Genomic DNA, 20279 nt, shown 5'->3' on the forward strand with positions numbered 1-20279 from the left:
ATAATTAAAATAGAATGGTAAAGCACCTAAATTAACATGCTCTGATAGGGATAAATCTGCATGGCTTCCCCAAAGGAATAGTGTGCCTCTGCAACCTATTCAACAAAAAGGAGAACAGCTGACATGGTTTATTTGGAGTTTCAAAAAGCTTTTGACAAAGTCCTTTGTGACAGGCTACTAAGGAAACTGGAGTCTGAAATAAAGAATTGGCATGGATCAAAAACTGGCTAAGTGACAGAAAAATGATGAACAGGAATATTTTTAACCTGGCAAAAGGTTAACAAGGTTGTGTACTATGACCACAGTTTTTAATATATTTATCAATGGAAAAGGAGGTGAGGTAGCAAAATTTTGCAGGTGACACAGGACCATTTAGGTTAGTTAAGACTAGAGAAGACCATGAGGAACTTCAGAGGAACCCAGTTAAGCTAGGTGAATGGGCAGCATGGTGGGAGGTGATATTCCATGTTGAGAAGTGCAAGGCAATGCACACAGGAATAAATAATTTGAACTACTCTTATACCTTATTTTGTTCTAAAGTAACTGTAACGACTCAAGAAAAAGGTCCTGGATGTCACTCAGTGAAAGTTGGCAACAAAAGTCAAAAAAACAAAATGTTAGGGTGCTTAAAGAACTGAGTGGGTAATAATAAAAATATTATTATGCCAATTTATAAATCAGTGGTCTGGGTTCAACGGCAATACAGTATTCAGTTCTGGCCACTTCATCGCCAGAAGGATATAGCAATAATTGATGGATTTCAAAGATGGTGACAAAAATAATTGGTGAGGGAAGACGTCTGTGTGTGGCAAGATTGAAGAGATGGGCTCTGTTTAGTTTAGGGAGGGGCTATGAGGAAGTATACAGAACATAGAGGAATACAAAATAATGAGTGGTCTAGAGAAGGGAGATTGGGAACTCCTGTTCACCTTCTCTCAGATTACTAGAACAAAGGGATGGTCAAATTGGAAGACTGCAAATGTAAAACTGTAAAAAGGAAATTCATTATACAAAGCATAATTTGGCTGTGGAACTCACTGCCACAAGATATTGATGAAGCCAAGGGTCCTAAGACAGAATGGACATTTATATTGATAATGAGGACATCTACAGCTTCTTCAGAAAGGATATTAACACCAATATTTTTAGATGGAATGTGGACATTCCTTCAGGGCACAAGCCAAGTATGAAAGGATTTTGGGAAGACCCTTCCCCTAGGGACAGGTTATTCCATTATTGTCCACTAGGGGGTTTCTTGCACATCCTTCTGAAGCATGTGATGCTGGCCACTGTCAGACACTGTCGGCAGAATGAGCATTGTAGTGTGTGCGGTTTTGTTGATGAAATCTGACTTTCGTTGACAAAAGTCTAGTGTAGACAGGGCCTTAGTGTTACTAATGTGCCTTCATGGAAGCGTTACTCTGAAATTCCAAATCACTCCCATTGTCCACCCCAGTGCCAGCAGAAGTCACACCAAAGAGTACTTGGTTTCTCCACTAGTCGACTGTTACGTTGGTGAGATTTTGTTTGTGTGTGTGTGATATGGACACTTCCCCACTGTGAACGAGATGCAGTGAGTAGCATCAGCGGTTTGGTCTCCACCAAGCTGTGCTGCAGTTCAAATAGGCAACGATAGTTTTTGGAAGTCCTGGACAACTAGAGCATTATCTGGTTGACAGGGTATATATAGTAAAAGCTGTACTATCCTTTAAAAAAGGAAGCGGGACTGATCCTGGCAATTCCTGCCCTGGAAGTCTAATTTTTAACCTTAGTAAAATAATAGAACAAATATTAAAAGCAAAAAGAAAGCACTAATTCTTTGGAGGATAAAGGCACTATGAGCAATAATGAGAACAGGTTTAAAAAGACGAGTTCTAGCCAAAAAAATCTTGCTCATGCTTTTCGACAAAATTAGATATATTTAGAGGTTAGTAAAGTATTTACCACAGTGACTCATGAAAATCATACCCTTAAAATAGATTCAGATTGGCTTTGATATGGACATTACATGGGCTAAAAATTGATTATTAAACCCTAACCAAAGGGCACTGAAAAGGAGGAGTTGAAATTGCAGGTGGAGAGGTGGGGATCCAAGTGGATAGGGGTTGGAAGAAGGTAAACCTCATGTTAGTTAAATGTGCCAGAGTCTGCCAGTCAGTGGGATAGAGTGAGTTGCTATTCAACATAAAGAGTGGTTGAATCTGGCCTTAAATTTGCAGATGACACTAAATTGGGATAGTTGCCTACAGCAGAGAGGATAGAAATAATACTAGTGAATTGAAAGAAACTGGAAATATGGGCAGAAAATAAAATGAGATTCCTCTTGGAATAAAATGCACAGTGGTTTGGGGACAATATCATCCGATTTACAGATTTTCAAAGGAAGAGTGAAACCTGGAGGGCCGTGATGCTGAAAGAGACTGACAGATGACAGTAGAGGGCAAATTAGACACGAATGTGAAGTGTGATGTGGCAACAATGCTCTTTTGGACAGAAGCATCACATCGTGGACAAGGAATGAATAGTCCCGATCTGCGTGACGCACCTGGAATAGTGTGTTTAGTTCTGGACACCTCGTTCCCAGAAGAGAGAGTGAAACTGGAAGGGATTCAGAGAAGAGCAGCAGAATGATGAGACAGACTGGTCGTAAAAGAGCTGAATATATAGCATGGCTAAGGTGGGGAAATGACAACAGCCTGCAAATATGGAGCCTGTAAACACCAAGAAGGAGGAAGAATTATTGGCTGGTACAGAGCGGCGCAGTTAGGAGCAGTGGGTTGGAGTGATAACGGTGTAGTGCAGCTTTCATAGTGCTGGAAGGAACCTGTTGCTTGGGGGACAATTCAAACTAGATGGGACAAAGCCCTGGAAGATAGACTCTAGGGGACAATCCTGCCGTGGCAGGGAAAGGAGCTAGATGACCCAGGAAATGGCCTGAACCAAACACTCCAAACCTTAGATCCAGATCCCTGTTTTCACATCTGGCCCTTCCTCTCTCATGTGCTGAGCCTAGGGCATGAAACTTTGGCTGTGAATCTCGTATTTTGGGCCATCCATGTTTCTTATTATTCTAAATAGACAAGGTAGAGGGGCCATGACTTGCCAAAGGTGACAAAGATCAGAGAATAGAACCTAATTCTCCTGATCCCAATCCAGTGCTCTACCCATTAGACCACACTGCCTGCCAGCATGACCTTGCTGGAGTGAGAGTCTGGGAGCAGCAGCACTGCAAGGCAGTGGCAATGTGAAAGGTCTCCCAAGTACGCAAGCACATGAGTGGGGATATCTTTGCATGGTTTCCTTCCCCCACCCCATTCCTTCTTAGCCGTGGCAGGCCCTCTCTGCTGAGTCTGTTGTAGCTGAGGGATCTGTTGTTTGCCTGGGAACACCTATCAGCATTTCATGAATACTAATTCAGCTGGTACTTGGGCTCCGGGAGAAGCGTTCCAGAAGATGGGGCTCCAGGGGTTACTGCAAACAAGAGGAGACAGTGTTCATTGCACAGGTGATGATGTGCAAATGGGGGGCCATGGAGAGAGTAGGGACTGTCGGAGCAGCCCAGACCCCTCCAAGGCACTGGCAGCTAGCATACTAGTGGAGTCCTAAAGGTTACTAAAGACTCCCTGTCGAGATAAAGAACTGGCAACTACAGGAAGCACATCTGCTTGGCTGGGGCCCTGCCTGGAATTCCAGAGCTCTCTCTGTCCTATCTCAGCACATACTGGGTGTTGTGTGGGCCCGTCTTAGCTGTTCCTGAATCTTGCTCTGGATCTCTGCAAGGCGTTACACATGGACTCTGCAGGGGGACAGAGTAATGGTGGAGCCAGCATGATCTGCAGTTGCATGGTGTACCGTCACTACTCTTTGGATGCAGCAGCAAAGATACTCAGGTGATGAGTGCAGTCGGTACCAAGATAGATTTCCAGTCAGGGTGCTGGGATGTGCAAATGTGGATGGAAAGCAGGAGCTGCGCTGATGGGAATGGTGAGCTCTTAGTCTGGGCTTTTGCTCCTACTGCATGTAACCCCCGTAGGTCTGTATGCACAAAGCGTGCCCGTGGGGAGGCTCTGTCACTCATTTTCTCCATCGTGGGAAGGCAGAGGAGATTTCACTTCCATGCTATTTCCTGCCAGCTCTAAGCCTCTGCACCCCTGATACTGAGCTCTGAGACTCCCCAGCACTGACTGGGGCTGGCACATGGGGTAGGTGGACAGTGATGGTCCATGGCAGCTTTGACTGTGATGGTGGGATCAGTGGGTAATGGTCTTGCTTGAAAGGTTGTTGCATCCTCCCCAAGCTGCATAGGACCCTAGTGCCCCCTTTGGCAGGACCATCACTAGAGAGGCTTTCCTTCTACTGGGCTGGAAGACATTAGTGTCCCACACTGAAAGGCACTAGGTATCAGCCATCTGTGACATCCAGCTGAGTGACATCTTGCCAGACTGGCTTGACCTTGTATTCTTCTGCAAATCTTGTTTCCAGACAGTCTTCTGGACCCAGTCAGCACAGTTCACACTCAGCTGTAGGCACACCAGGCAGCGACACTGGATGCAGACAGGGTTAGTGCACCGTGTTCTCCACCTGGATTGACCCGTGCAGTTCTTAAGCCAGGTCAAAACATTCTCTGTCCTGATCCAGCCCAACTTCACTGAACCTGGGCTCAAGCTCTGTGAGGTTGGGGCCACATTATTATTGGTACTGCAGCAGCATCTAGAATCTCCAGCCGAGATCTGGTCCCCATTGTGCTGGCCTCTGTACATATACGAACAAAGAGACTGTCCCTGCCCCAAAGAGCTTACAGGCTAAATAGACGGAGGAGGGGAAGCAGCTTGCTGAAGGTCACACAGTAGGTCAGTGGTGGAGGCCTCCTAAGTCTCACACTAATGCCTTATCTACTGATCCATGCTGTTACTAATAAATATGAGGGTTGAATCCATGACCGTGAGATTGAGTTTCATGCTCACCCAGTGAAGCCACCAAGCAAGGATGGCATCAGTCGCAGGAAATCATTTGCTGCCCTGGCAGTGGGCCCAGCAGCACTGCTTCTAGAGGAGCAGCTAGGGATGGGCACCTCCCCTATATTCGTTCACTAGGAGCAAAGAGAAGAGCCTGGGCAGGATTCCTTTGCCCACCTGGAATGGACTTTGGATACAGCTCCTGCTGTGAGAAGAACCAGAACTGGATGTCAGTGGGCTACAAGGCCAAGCTCAGCCCCTCACATGGCTGTTTGCCTGCAGCAGTAGAGGAACCTGAACTGTGGTGCTGGGACTATGTAACTTCTGCCATTGGAAGCTGGGAATCACCATCTGCTGATAGTGTCTGCAGAGAGGCTGCCTCACACAGGAGTCTCCTAAGGTGCCCCAGTCTGTTGAAAGCCCTTCTAAAGCAGGCCACCAGTCTGGGCCATGTCTGGCAGCAGCCAGGGTACCTCCTGGGGTAAGAAGAAAGGACTGAAATGAAGCTCTCAAACAGAGTAAGTGCAAAGAAAGTGCATTTGTGCCAATGGGAACATATGGCCCTCGAGTACACTGAGATTGAGACGTGAGTAATTGATTCCCCAGGGGCAACATTTCTGATGGTCAGATTGCCTTGTCTTTTGCTGTTCACCCACCAGGCTTTTTATAAATCCTTTGGAGACTCCAGAAACACAGCAGCTGGAAGCCCAGTGTGCTAAAGTTTAGCAACCTGCTAACTCTCGCTCCCCCTAGCTGTGTCAGTGACCATGCTGTACGTGCTGGTGCCTCTACCCTGGGAGGTTACAGAGACAACACCAGCAGGGGGCACTGGCTCAGCCAGACTGCAGACCAGTCACAGCTTGCCCTAGCTGCACCCCCTGCTCTGAAGCAGAGGTGAAGGAGCGGGCAGCTCCTTAGGGGGTAAATACTTTACCATCGTAGCAGGGCTTTCGTGTGGCTAACAGCACCCCGGCCTGGAGATGGCTTAATAACAAACAGTCCTCAAAGTCCCAGAATAGAGTCCATCAACACAACACAAAGCTTCTGCTCTGACATCTTCAGCCAGGCTTGGAGCTCTTCTTTTGTCCCAGTCTGCTCTGCACCAAGCAGCCACCCCTGGCCAGAACTCCGCCTGCTTCAATTCTCCCTCTCTTTGGCTTACAGTGGTCAACAGGCAAAGCCCCTCTGCTGCTCTCCTGACCACTGTTGGTTAGTCTCCTTCAGGACCTCCTGCCCTTACTTCCCCAGCAGCTCCCTGACTCTATTGGGTGAGAGAGATCAATGGGTAACTAGCCTTCCCCTGCTGCTGTTGCCCTCTTTATAAGACCCAGGTTCCTACCCTTAAGCCCAGGGGGAAACTGGGCTGCCTCTTTGGTCAAGAGACCTTCAAAGAAGCCCAGCACCCTGCATGAAGAAGTGCTGGTTTGTTGGTGAGTAGGACTCAGGTGGCAGCTTGGTGACAGGTAGAGTAACCATACGTCCCATTTTGGCCGGGACAGTCCCTTTTTTAAGCCCTGTCCCAGCGGTCCTGACTTTTTTGGCAAAAGTGGGCATTTGTCCTGTTTGCTCTTGTCAGCTTGATCAGTTGGCCAGAGCAAACCGAACAAATGCCCACTTTTTAAAAAAGTTGGGGTGCGGAGGAATGTGCCGGGGTAAGCAGCGATGCCAGCCCTGCACGGGGGGGAGGCAGGGCTCAGGTGAAGGCATGCTGGTCTTGGGCAGGGGGAAGGCAGGGCTCGGGCCAGTAGTGATGCCACCCCCAGCCTTGCCCAAACAGCGATGCCAGCCCTGCATGGGGGGCTCACCCGAGTGGCTCAGGCTAGCCCTGTACTTGCGGGGGGAGGGGTGGGGGGTGGAAGGCTTGTGCTAGACCCACAGTGTCCCTTTTTCCCTTTGGGAAATATGATCACCCTTGACAGGGGGCGCTGTGACTAGCTTTTTGATGAGACCCAAAAGCAAGGTCCTGACCACTTGTGGTCATCAAATATCTCCTGCCACTGGGATGTGAGTGATGTTACTCTGGCCAAACTCTACTGTGGATAATCTCATTCTGCCTCCTCCAGCCCCCTGTCGTTGCAATTGGCTGTCAGTTTCCTCTTCACATCATGTCCTTACTGCTTGTGTAGTTATACAGCACCTAGCACCACGGGGTCCAGTTCCTGGACTGGGGTTCCTAGTTTCTACCATAATATACAGACTACCTCTAATAATAGTGCTGTTGTGCTCTCCTTGGGTCTCTCCCAGGCCATTTGCATCTCTGTCCAGGAACCTGTCCCCTTACAGTACCCCAGGCCTGACCAAGAGGCCGTGTCTGTACACAGTCCATCAGCCATGTTTTGTCACTGGGTTAAAGCCCTGCTCATTCAGAATGTCATCAGGCGTCCTAGGAGGTTGTGGCAGTCATTGGAGAATCTGGAAAGGAGGTTGCTTAGGTGGTGTAGGTTAATGGTGGTTATGGTGCCTTTGTACCTTCAGCGTGTGGAAGTATTGTGTGTGGAGTGTTGCATAATGGTTGCAACCGATGACTAGGAGTTAGGACTCCTGCATTCAACTCATGGCTCTGATGCTAGTTTCCTTTTAGGCTAATGTGTTCAAAAGTGGCCTCTGATTTTGGGTGCTTAATATGAGCCTGGTTTTCTGACAGTTCAGGCACCCCGAGCTCCAGTTGAAGTCATGGGTACTGAGCGTCCCCGGCATCTCTGACAGTTGGCCCACCTGATCTCAAGTCAGGCACCAAAAACTCTTCCCTTCCCTAGTCAGAAGCTGTTTTTCAAAATGTGGCCTCTAATATCTCTGTGCCTTGGATCCCGTCAGTAAAATAGGGATCATGACACTGACTGACCTGCTGCGGGGGGATGAGGGAGTCACTGAAGTTCTTGGAAGTGTGATGTGTGAGAGCCGCCCTGGAGGTCATTCATTCGGTCCCTATAATCACTCCTCTGGCTCTTGCTGCTTGTGGTTCACATTCAGAAAGGAGTGGGGTGGGGGGCCTTGAAGGCACCCGAGTCCCATTGAAATCAGTGGAAGTTAGGCGCCTAGGTGATTTCTGAGAGCCAATGGGTGTTGGCTGCCAGCTCCCTGAGGTGTTTTTGGAAACCCCACCCTACGGAAATATGCAGCTGTTTCTTCTCATATTCCCCTTCCTTTCTGTTGAGCGTTTCATCCCCTCTCCTAGCCCTGTCTCACTCCCCTGCTGTCTCTTCCCCTAGATTTGGACATGGCCAGAGAACCCAAGCCGAGCCGAGCCAGGCCTGGACAGAAGCGGCAGCATGGCGGCACCCTGTACCAGTGAGTCTGCGTGGCACATTGTGTTCTGGTGGGCGTGGGGGTGTTGTGCTAAGTGGTGCTTGCTTTTGGGCCTGGGGATTATCCTCAGTAGTGTTGGGAGAGCGTCAGAGTGTCTCTCGTGGGACAAGACCTCTGCCCCGATGGTCTCTCTTCTCCCGCCAGCACTCCTCCCCATATCCCATCTTCTTCTGCTCTTCACTCAGCCAGACCCTGCTCCCTCCCTTGAGCTCCAGGTTCTCCTTCCATAGCCCAGAAGGCCCCCTGGCAGGGCATTCAACTCTGTCTGTCTGCTGGGCTCTGGATGACGTCTCTAGTCGCACCACAGGTGACTCCAAGAATGCATTGCGTCCCACTGGGGGGCTGGAAGGGGTGGGGTGGCAGGTGTACCAGCTGAGATGGGGAGATCTGCTGACCTGCTGAAACGCCATGATGGCACGAGGCCTGCTGTCACAGTCACTCAGACTCATGTTTTCACACCTCAGATAAAGTGTCCTAATTACCCATGATCCTCTACTACACCCACAGTATCAGCCTTGCTCTCTAGTGGCTGGGGAGCTGAGTGACAGAGACTCTCTGTGAGCTCACAGGGGAGCTGGTGCTTTGGGCACCTTCATGTCCCAGTTGGGGCAGATTCCTTGCGCCGCTCTCCCTGGGGGCGGTCAGGGGGCAGATTCCTTGCGCCGCTTTCCCGGGGGGTGGGGCAGGGGCGGTTTCCTCGCGCCCCTCTCCATGGCTGTCAGAAGGCTGTGTCTCAATGGAAATTAGAAGCTCTAAAGGTTAATCTGTTTTAGAAATATTACGCTGAAATTCACCATCCCAGCCTTGCAAATGATTTTCTGGAGACATTGGTCCCTCTGAGGAAACTGCAGGGAATTGAACTGAGGAACACAGGTGTTGCCAGACTTGCTCCGACCCAGAGTCATAAGAATGGCCATACTGGGTCAGATCAAAGGTCCATCTAGCCCAGTATCCTGTCTTCTGACAGTGGCCAATGCCAGGTGCCCCAGAGGGAATGAACAGAACAGGTCATCATCAAGTGATCCATCTCTCATCGCCCATTCCCAGCTTCTGGCAAACAGAGGCTAGGGACACCATCCCTGCCCATCCTGGCTAATAGCCATCAATGGACCTGTCCTCCATGAACTTACCTAGATTTTTTTTTTTTTGTTTTTTAAACCCTGTAATAGTCTTGGCCTTCACAACATCCTAGGGCAAAAAGTTCCACAGGTTGACTGTGTGTTGTGTGAAAAAATACTTCCTTTTGTTTGTTTTAAATCTGCTGCCTATTAATGTCATTTGGTGACCCCCTAGTTCTTGTGTTATAAGAAGGAGTAAATAACACTTCCTTATTTACTTTCTCCACACTAGTCTTGATTTTATATTTATATTACCTTGCAGCCTAAAGTTGGCCTCCAGGACCTCTCTCCTGTCCTTCCCTATGTCATTGATATCTACATGTATCACGACCACTGGCTCTTCCCCAGCACTATACATAAGTCTGTCTAGATATCTCGAGAGATCTGCAGCTTTCGCACCTGCCATCTAGTTCAATACCCTGCCTCCCAAGGTGGCCAGCACCATATGATGGAAATCATAGCAAAGCATCTACCTTTCCCTCCCATGTCGTTAGGCCTTTTGCTGAAGGGGTAACTCCTACTGCAGCACCAAATTAACTGTAACAATTACTCCCTCATGGGAGAGCAGAGGGCCCGACACCAAGAGCCTGGCTCGACTCCCCTGCAAGGAGACAGGCAAGTTGGGCAGCCGCTGACCTTGCCGATTAAATTGCAACAAGTCAGCACTCTCCCTAAGGAGCAGAGCTGGGATCCAGGGAATGTAGCGTGTGGAGCGGGAGGGACATTGCCAGTTGGCCAGAGCTCTGTCTTGCTAATTGTTCTGTCAGTTGCCATGGGGATGGTGCCGCAGCCTGCTGGGATGAAGGCAAGGAGGGGGACCTCCCTGGCCACATGAGATCCATTGCCGCTGCTTGCCCCCCATCCGCAGCTTATTGCTCAGCAGGCTGCATCTGGGTCACCCCACTTTGAGGAGCTCACAACATGGCTCACAACATCCTGCTCACAACATGTCTCATTTATAGTGCAATACAGTGGCAGGTAACGCTCAGCAGTGCCTTGTAAAGATGAGGAAACTGAGTCAGAGAGGGGCCAAGGGACTTGGCCAAGAGCACAAGTCAAGTCAGTGGCAGAGCCAAGGGTAGAATCCAGGTCCCCAGGCTCATGCCCCATCCAGTGGCTCATACTGGCTCCATATGCTGCATTTCAGTGGGGCAAGTTGTGTGGTTGAGTGTTTGGGACCCAGGTCTAGGTGCTGGCTCTGCTGCTGTGTAACTGTGGCTGAGTAATTGCCTCTGTTTCCTCTCCCACCTATGCAGAGCTCGTCTCTGCAGATGGCAAGCTCTTTGGAGCCAGGTCTCTCTCTCATTGAGTTTGTACAGTACCTAGCGTGATGGGGCCCCAATCTGGCACAGGGCCTCTAGATGCCATTATTATTCAGTACGTGAATCCTATCGCTGGCTACAGTAATGCACCCCAGTTTGTATGGAAGGACACTCCAAACCTTGCAGCTCTCCTGACATAGCCATTAGCCTGTGCATGTTACCTCTCTGCAGCTCTTAGGGAGCCTGCAGAAACATCCGACCTTTTAGGGGCCTACGCACACTGCCTACACTTCCAGGCCTCTCACTGATTCATTATTATATATCGAGAGTTGCCAAGGATGCTTGCCACCGTACCTACAAGGAGACACAGGCCTGCCCCTGGGGCTCCCTAGCTAAGTCAGGCAGACAGTATAGTTTGCCCGTTGTGCACGTTGTGAAGCATGTGATTGTCTTACTTCCCTCTGGGGGTTAATGCTGTTGACAGCATGAAGCTGAATGAAGCAAAATACTCTGCGCAGGGGGAATCACTGTTGCATTAACGAGGAATCGAACCCAGGCCTCCCACATGGCAGACTTCTACTGCTGAGCCAACAATGCTGAGAAGCTCCCACTGCTCCCACCTCGCCCAGCCATTCTTTCTCTTGTGTAGTACCAGTCTGTTTGCAGCTTTTCACGTCAGTCCACTACCATGTGGGTGTCCGTTTCAGTAGCAGAGGGAGTGGGGGTGTTGGAGCAGATGGGGGAGAAAGAATGGCCAGGAGAGGTGCTGAGCCAGTGAGACTGGAGTAATGCAGCTCTAGCATGCTCCTGGTTTGAGAGGGTCTCTCCCCTGCCCCCTCCATTTCAGGAGTGTGAGTGACTGCAATCAGTCCAGTGCCACTGAAATGACATCCACAAAGTGATGGGGAATTTTAGCATGCAGAGCTATTCCAAATTGCAGTGGTAATCACCACTCCATACATCACTCCCCTATGTGTCAGGCAAGGAATGCACTACCAAATCCCCAGTGCTCCCTGCAAAATGCCCCATGTTTCTGGTTGCTGTTTTTATGAGCTAAAGCAGTGGTTCTCAAACTTTTGTCCTGGTGACCCTTTCACATAGCAGGCCTCTAATTTGACCCCCCCTTATAAATTAAAAACACTTTTTAATATATTTAACACCATTATAAATGCTAGAGGCAAAGCTGGGTTTGGGGTTGACAGCTCACGACCCACTGAGGGGTTTGAGAAGCCCTGAGCTAAAGGAATAATCACCCACAACCTCACCCTCTGCCCTGAGTCTCACATTTTCTCTTTCTTTCTTCGGGTTCCTTGCCCACTTCTCCCTTTTGACAGGCCTTGTTGTGTCTGTCAGAATTACAGATTTACAAACCCGTTATCCAGCTGAAATCCTCTTTAGATGCTGTCGCAAAATGCAGCCACCTTTTGTTCCTGCACTTTTAAAAAATTAAAATAGGGTGGAAAAAAATCAGCGCAGGCCTTGGCTGGGAGTCAAACCCAGGCCTCCTGCAGGGCAGGTGAGAATTCTACCATTGCCGGAGCAGGCTGACCGCAACCCCAGGGCTTAGCCGTGAGGATTTGTGTGTCCACAATTTTTGTCCAGCTCAGCTGCAGTGATGCTGCCATTCCAGCAGCAGGGCTAGGAGCTGGGTTCTTTGTGCGGGGAGGGAGAAAACGTATCATTCCATTTAAAGTATCCTGTTTTGCTTGTGCTTGTTCATTCTCAAGGACACAGACTGCTTGGGAAGTGGCTCATGGTACAGCGAGCCCTGTAAGAAATGGCCTGGAGGGGTGCCTGAGGAGAGGCAGTTACTTGCGGGTTCTGCCCTGTTTTACTGCCGTTTGACAAAGCAGCGTTGGGATTACAAAGAGCTCCATTTTCTGGGGAGCAGATTAGAGGGGGTGGAGTTCTTAATTTATTAATTTATTTATTTTTTTACAAAAATGATTTGGCTGCTGTTGCTTTACTGGGTGGCTGGTCTGGGAGGACTAAGCAGGGGCAACAGGGTGGGTTTTCTGTACACTTCAAGCTTGTGCTATCTCCAGCCAGCTGTGATCTAATCACGCAGCAAATGGAATTGCTGCCAGGCTCTGGCATGGGAAGCTACATTGTTATCTTTGCTGCCAGACTTGTGTTTCAGCATGGTGCTGCAAGGGGCCTGCCCAGCTTTCCTGGCCAGTGTGGTAGAATCATAGAACCACAGGGTTAGAAGGGACCCCATGGATCATGTAATCTAACCCTCTGTCAAGATGCAGGATTTGTTGTGTCCAAACCATCCTTTTGAAAACCTCCAGTGAAGGAGCTTCCACAACCTCCTTAGGCATCTGTTCCATTGGCCTACTGCTCTTACAGATACAAATTTTTTCCTGAGATTCAATCTAAATCTGCTGTGCTGTAGTTTGAACCCATTGACTCTCGTCCTGCCCTCTGGGGCAAGAGAGTACAATGTTTCTCCATCTTTTTATGGCAGCCTTTCAAGTATTTGAAGACTACTATCATGTCCCTTCTCAATCTCCTCTTTTCCAAACTAAACATACCCTGTTCCTTCAGTCTTTGCTCATAGGACTTGCATTCCTTCTCTTTGAACATCTTTGTCGCTTACCTCTGGATCCTTTTCAGTTTCTCCACATCCTTTCTATACATTGGTGACCAAAACTAAACACAGCACTCCAGCTGAGGCCTAACCAGTGCTGAATAGTGTGGTACTATCATCTCCCATGCTATGCCTCTGTTAATGCAACCTAAAATTGCATTTGCTTTTTTTGCCACAGCATCACATTGCTGACTCATGTTGAGGTTGTGATCCACCACAACTTCCAGATGTTTCTCAGCAGTGCTGTTGCCAAGCCAATTATTCTCCCTTTCTGTATTTGTGCATTTGGTTTTTCTTCCCTAAGTGTAGCACCTTACATTTGTCTTTGTTGAATTTCATGTTGTTGTCTATAGCCCAGTTCTCCAGTTTATCAAGATCTCTCTGAATTTTGTTTTATCCTCCAAAGTGTTGGCAGTTCCACCCACAGCTCTGTGTCATCTGCACGTTTGATCAGTATGCTCTCTATTCCCACATCCTGGTCATTTAATACAGATGTTAAACAACACCGAAACCAGAACAGATCCCTGTGGAACCCCACTTGATACCTCCCTCCACCTGACATCATTCCATTAATAGTTACTCTTTGTTTGCAGTTGTTTAACCAATTATGTATCCACTTAATGTGAGTTCTGCTAAACCCGCATTTCTCCAGCTAACTTATCAGAATGTCATGTGGGACTGTGTCAAAAGCCTTGCTGAAGTCCAGGTATATTATGTCCACTGCATTCCTCCTATCCACCAAACCAGTTACCCTGTCAAAGAAGGAAATCCATGCTGGTTTGGCATGATTTGTTCTTGGTAAATCTGTGCTGGCTGCTAGTGATCACCCCTTCGTCCCTCCGCTATTGGCAAATGGAATGTTTTATACATCGCTCTAGTAGCTTCATAGGTATCGAGGTCATACTGACTGGTCTGTAGTTCCCTAGCTCCTCCTTTTGCCCCTTTTTAAAGTTGGGCACCACGTTAGCCCTTCTACAGTCTTCCGGGACCTCTCCTGTCATCCAAGAATTTGCAAATATTTTTGCCAGTGGCTCCGAGATTTCTTTAGCTAATTCTTTCAGTACCCTCGGAAGAATAGCATCAGGCCCTGCTGACTTGAATTCATTCAAATTGGTCAGAAGATGTCTGATGTGTTCTTTACTTATCACTTGGTGAGGGATCTCTTGATGATTACCTGTTCTGTTCGTTCCCTCTGGGGCACCAGGCATTGGCCACTGTCAGAAGACATGATACTGGGCTAGATGGACCTTTGGTCTGACCCAGTATGGACTTTCTTATGTTCATATGTTGTTGATCTGCATCTTATCATCTTCCCTTACCAGGTCACCTTCTCCACTGAGCAGCGGACCCACACCGTACCTGATCTTTTTTGTCTGACATATTTGAAGAACCCCTTGTTGTCTCTAACATTCCTTGCTAGCTATAATTCATTCCTCACCTTGGCTTTCCTGATTTTGTCCCTTCTCGCTTGTGCTATTCCCATGTATACTTCCTTGGTGACATGCCCCTCCTTCCATTTCCTGTATGTGTCCCTTTTGGTTTTTAGATCGCTAAAAAGCTTCTTGTGCAGCCACATTGGCCTCCTGTGGCTTTTCTTATCTTTCCTCTGCGTCGGAATTGCTTGATGGTGAGCCTCTAGTATTACATCTTTTAAGAATTGCCAGCCCCCTTTGACTCTTTTTCTTCCTAATTGGTCTTTCCATGGGCCCTTGCCTACTATTTCTCTGAGTTGGTTGAAATGCACCTTTCTGAAATCCAGTGTCCTTGTTTTGCTGGTCTCATGTCTTCCTTTCCATAGGATCTTGAATTCTATCAGAGCATGATCACTTCCTCCCAAGTTCCTGACCACCTTCACAACTAATTCATCCCTGTAGGTCAAAACTAGATCCAAAATGGATGGACCCTGTAGTTGTTTCCTCAACTTTCTGAGTCAGAAAGCTGTCTCCTGCACAGGCTAAGAACTTGCAAGACATACTATGTTTTTCTGTAATAGTCTTCCAACAGATATCCAGGAAGTTAAAATCCTCCATTGTTGCTAGCTCATTGTGTGTTAGTTAATCTTGTTACCTGCTTGTAGAATGACTCATCCACTTCCTTTTCCTGACTGGGTGGTCTATAATAGACCCCCCCGCCCACCACATCACTACTGTTCTTTTCCCTTGTTATCCTCAACCAGAGACTCTCAGTAGGTGTGTTGCTCACTTTCCCTTGGACCTTGGAGTAAGTGGATACATTCTTGATGTACAGCGCAACACCTCCTCCTTTCCCCCCCATACCTATCCTTTTGGAGCAAGCAATGTCCCTCAATGTTGGTACTCCAATCATGGGAGTTGTCCCGCCAAGTCTCTGCAGTGCCGATTAAGTCATAATTTTCTTCATATACCATGACTTCCAGTTCATTCTGCTTGTTTCCCTTATGCCTCACATTTGTGTGCAGATATCGAAGATGTTCTGCAGATATTCCCTGTTGCTTTTCTTTTTGCTTTTTTAATGCAGTTATTATATCTAGTTCTTTCTCCAGAAATTAGCTCCTTCCCCTCGTCGTCATTACTTGAGCCTGGATGTTCATTGCCGGGGTTTTGTCACCATCCCCCACAGGACCACGTTTAAAGCTCTCCTTATTAGGTTAGCCAGACAATGTCCAAAGATGCTCTTCCCAGCATTTGACAGATGGAGCCCATCCCAGTACAGAAATCCTCTTTCCGGGAACATCAGCTCGTTGTCAAAGAACTCAAAGCCCTGACATCACCTGTGTAGCCACGCTCTTACCTCCACGATTCGATGGGCCCTGCCCAGGCCTTTTCCTTCAATGGGGAGGATGGACGAGAACCCCACTGGTACTCCAAACTCTCTGATCCTTCTTCCCAGAGCCACATAGTCTGCAGTAGTCGGTGCCTTGGATTGCTGGCATTAGGACAGAGCGGCCCAGCTATCAGCAGTGTCTCCTCACTGGCCACCCTTCCAGCTGGGAGTGAAATCACTCTGGCTGCTGCGTAAGCCAACCCATTGCCAAACTCCACTGCAGAGCTGGGAGAGACGATGGTTCCCACTTCCCTTTAGCAGTGTTTGTTCACTGTAACATGTTGGTTGCACTGTGTAGCTACAGATGGGCTTTCTGGGCTCTATCCTACAAAGCGCCTAGTGGTCGGGCCCCGATCCTGCAGAGGGTTTAAGCACATGCACATGGATGGAGCCCTCGAGCAACTGCTTTACTTCTGGGCTGCTCCAACAGGAGGCTCTGCAGAGAGTGGTTTCAGAGTGCTGGCTGGGAGGGAATCCAGCCACTTCAGTCTCAGCCTCTCTCAGCAGCAGCCGCTGGAGAGAATGCTGATGTGGGTCTGGCTCTACAGTCACACAGCTGGAGGCAAAGTAGGAGATGTTATAGCAGATCAAACTAATGGAGCCTGTTGCCTAAGTGCTAGCAGGAGGTGCTGTAGAGAACGGAGTAGCCAGAGGGAGTGCATGGGAGCTCCTGGCTTCTCGGTCCCCTCCTGTGTGACTCTAGCTTCCAAATAAAGTGCAATAAACGGTGGCCGGAATTCTAAATCCCAGGCTGCTCCCTGACCATGAGCACGCTTTCCCTTTCCTTCAGCCTGTTGGGAGAACATTGCCGGGAGGTGGGACATGACTTTTTGGTAGAACTGGATGCTGTAGGCGTGGATCTGAAGGACTAACTATCCCTATAAGAACAGGCCAGAGAGAGAAGGGAGCAGCAGATCCCCCTGATGGAAACTTGGAAAACAAAAGGGCCTGAACAAAGAGTCCTGAAATAACTCCAGGTGCAAACAATAGCAGCAGTGGCAGTGTTTCCTGCATTCCTGGCAGCTGCTCTCCCCTCTGCTGCCAAAGAGTTGCTGCACTGTGCCTTTAAAAGGAGGGCTGTTGCTATTGTTGTCTGTTGGACCAGCATGAACCATTCCTGAAACCCTCTAAAATACCACAGCCTCCTGCGACCTGAAATCCAGAACCAACCACGTCCTCTGAGCAAGGCAGGAAGGGTAGCCAACCGCTCCCTCCACCACAGGGTGCATTTGGTCGATGCACAGTGCTCTTCAGCTACAGAGCAAGCTGATCAGTTCTCCAGGGCTGCTGTACGTACTCCAGGCTGGGCTCTAGGGCTTTGGGTGACGGTTCTCAGGGAGTGGGGTTGATGATTCTCCCTTTGGAGTCAGAGCCAAACCCGCTGCCCCCACCCCAGGTCGCTAGGGACTGAGAACCAGGGAAGAGTATAAAAATATTGCTCGGGCATGTAGGAATGAAATCAGGGGGGCCAAATCGCACCTGGAGCTGCAGCCAGCAAGAGATGTCAAGAGTAACAAGAAAGGTTTTTTCAGGTATGTTGGCAACAAGAAGAAAGCCAAGGAAGTGTGGGCCCCTTACTGAATGAGGGAGGCAACCTAGTGACAGAGGATGTGGAAAAAGCTAATGTACTCAATGCTTTTTTTGCCTCTGTCTTCACTAACCAGGTCAGCTCCCAGACTGCTGCGCTGGGCATCACAGCATGGGGAGTAGATGGCCAGCCCTCTGTGGAGAAAGAGGTGGTTAGGGACTATTTAGAAAAGCTGGACGTGCAGAAGCCCATGGGGCCGGATGAGTTGCATCCGAGAGTGCTAAAGGAATTGGTGGCTGTGATTGCAGAGCCATTGGCCATTATCTTTGAAAACTCGTGGCGATCGGGGGAAGTCCCGGATGACTGGAAAAAGGCTAATATAGTGCCAATCTTTAAAAAAGGGAAGAAGGAGGATCCTGGGAACTACAGGCCAGTCAGCCTCACCTCAGTCCCCGGAAAAATCATGGAGCAGGTCCTCAAAGAATCAATCCTGAAGCACTTACATGAGAGGAAAGTGATCGGGAAAGTCAGCATGGATTCACCAAGGGAAGGTCATGCCTGACTAATCTAATCGCCTTCTATGATGAGATTACTGGTTCTGTGGATGAAGGGAAAGCAGTGGATGTATTGTTTCTTGACTTTAGCAAAGCTTTTGACACGGTCTCCCACAGTATTCTTGTCAGCAAGTTAAAGAAGTATGGGCTGGATGAATGGACTATAAGGTGGGTAGAAAGTTGGCTAGATTGTCGGGCTCAACGGGTAGTGATCAATGGCTCCATGTCTAGTTGGCAGCCGGTGTCAAGTGGAGTGCCCCAAGGGTCGGTCCTGGGGCCGGTTTTGTTCAATATCTTCATAAATGATCTGGAGGATGGTGTGGATTGCACTCTCAGCAAATTTGCGGATGATACTAAACTGGGAGGAGTGGTAGATATGCTGGAGGGCAGGGATAGGATACAGAGGGACCTAGACAAATTGGAGTATTGGGCCAAAAGAAATCTGATGAGGTTCAATAAGGATAAGTGCAGGGTCCTGCACTTAGGACGGAAGAACCCAATGCACAGCTACAGACTAGGGACCGAATGGCTAGGCAGCAGTTCTGCGGAAAAGGACCTAGGGGTGACAGTGGACGAGAAGCTGGATGAGAGTCAGCAGTGTGCCCTTGTTGCCAAGAAGGCCCATGGCATTTTGGGATGTATAAGTACGGGCATAGCCAGCAGATCGAGGGATGTGATCTTGCCCCTCTATTCAGCATTGGTGAGGCCTCGTCTGCAGTACTGTGTCCAGTTTTGGGCCCCACACTACAAGAAGGATGTGGATAAATTGAAGAGAGTCCAGCAAAGGGCAACAAAAATCATAGAATCATAGAATATCAGGGTTGGAAGGGACCCCTGAAGGTCATCTAGTCCAACCCCCTGCTTGAAGCAGGACCAATTCCCAGTTAAATCATCCCAGCCAGGGCTTTGTCAAGCCTGACCTTAAAAACCTTTAAGGAAGGAGATTCTACCACCTCCCTAGGTAATGCATTCCAGTGTTTCACCACCCTCTTAGTGAAAAAGTTTTTCCTAATATCCAATCTAAACCTCCCCCACTGCAACTTGAGACCATTACTCCTCGTTCTGTCATCTGCTACCATTGAGAACAGTCTAGAGCCATCCCCTTTGGAACCCCCTTTCAGGTAGTTGAAAGCAGCTATCAAATCCCCCCTCATTCTTCTCTTCTGCAGGCTAAACAATCCCAGCTCCCTCAGCCTCTCCTCGTAAGTCATGTGTTCTAGACCCCTAATCATTTTTGTTGCCCTTCGCTGGACTCTCTCCAATTTATCCACATCCTTCTTGTAGTGTGGGGCCCAAAACTGGACACAGTACTCCAGATGAGGCCTCACCAATGCTGAATAGAGGGGAACGATCACGTCCCTCGATCTGCTCGCTATGCCCCTACGATTAGGGGTCTGGAACACATGACTTATGAGGAGAGGCTGAGGGAACTGGGATTGTTTAGTCTGCAGAAGAGAAGAATGAGAGGGGATTTGATAGCTGCTTTCAACTACCTGAGAGGTGGTTCCAGAAAGGATGGTTCTAGACTATTCTCAGTGGTAGAAGAGGACAGGACAAGGAGTAATGGTCTCAAGTTGCAGTGGGGGAGGTTTAGGTTGGATATTAAGAAAAACTTTTTCACTAGGAGGGTGGTGAAACACTGGAATGCGTTCCCTAGGGAGGTGGTAGAATCTCCTTCCTTAAAAGTTTTTAAGGTCAGGCTTGACAAAGCCCTGGCTGGGATGATTTAAATGGGGATTGGTCCTGCTTTGAGCAGGGGGTTGGACTAGATGACCTCCTGAGGTCCCTTCCAACCCTGATATTCTATGATTCTATGACTGTTGGAGACACTGTCTTCTGGGCAAGGTCGTCCCCACTTGTGGTGATCAGAGGTCCCCTTGACACTTTTCCTAGAAGTCTCGGGGTCCAGGTCAAATGCCAAGGTAATAACACCTGGCACTTACATTGCTGTTGTCACCCAACGTCTCAAAGCGTTTGACAAGGAGGAATATCATTATTCCTCATTTTACAAGTGGGGAAACTGAGGCACAGAGTGAGGCCAGGACGCGCCTGCCCAGGTCACACAGCAAGTCTGGGACAAAGCAAAGAGCAGAACCCAGCCCCCTGGCTGCCTAGTTCTGTCATTTAACCATGAGACCAGGAATGGGCAACGGGTGGCCAA

The 20279-nt window shown here is 48.7% G+C and overlaps 1 protein-coding gene across 1 annotated transcript in view; it reads left to right on the forward strand.

Moving 5' to 3' along the window:
• The window catches only part of LOC144272707 (uncharacterized), a 53993-nt gene that overhangs the window by 1123 nt on the left and 32591 nt on the right, over window positions 1–20279 (forward strand). Inside the window, exon 2 of the mRNA XM_077830985.1 lies at window positions 8165–8243. Within this exon, the coding sequence (XP_077687111.1) occupies window positions 8165–8243 (79 nt within the window). The remainder of the gene's footprint in view (window positions 1–8164; window positions 8244–20279) is intronic.

This window comes from Eretmochelys imbricata, chromosome 12 (genome assembly GCF_965152235.1).
Source record: "Eretmochelys imbricata isolate rEreImb1 chromosome 12, rEreImb1.hap1, whole genome shotgun sequence".
Lineage (NCBI taxonomy): Eukaryota > Metazoa > Chordata > Testudines > Cheloniidae > Eretmochelys > Eretmochelys imbricata.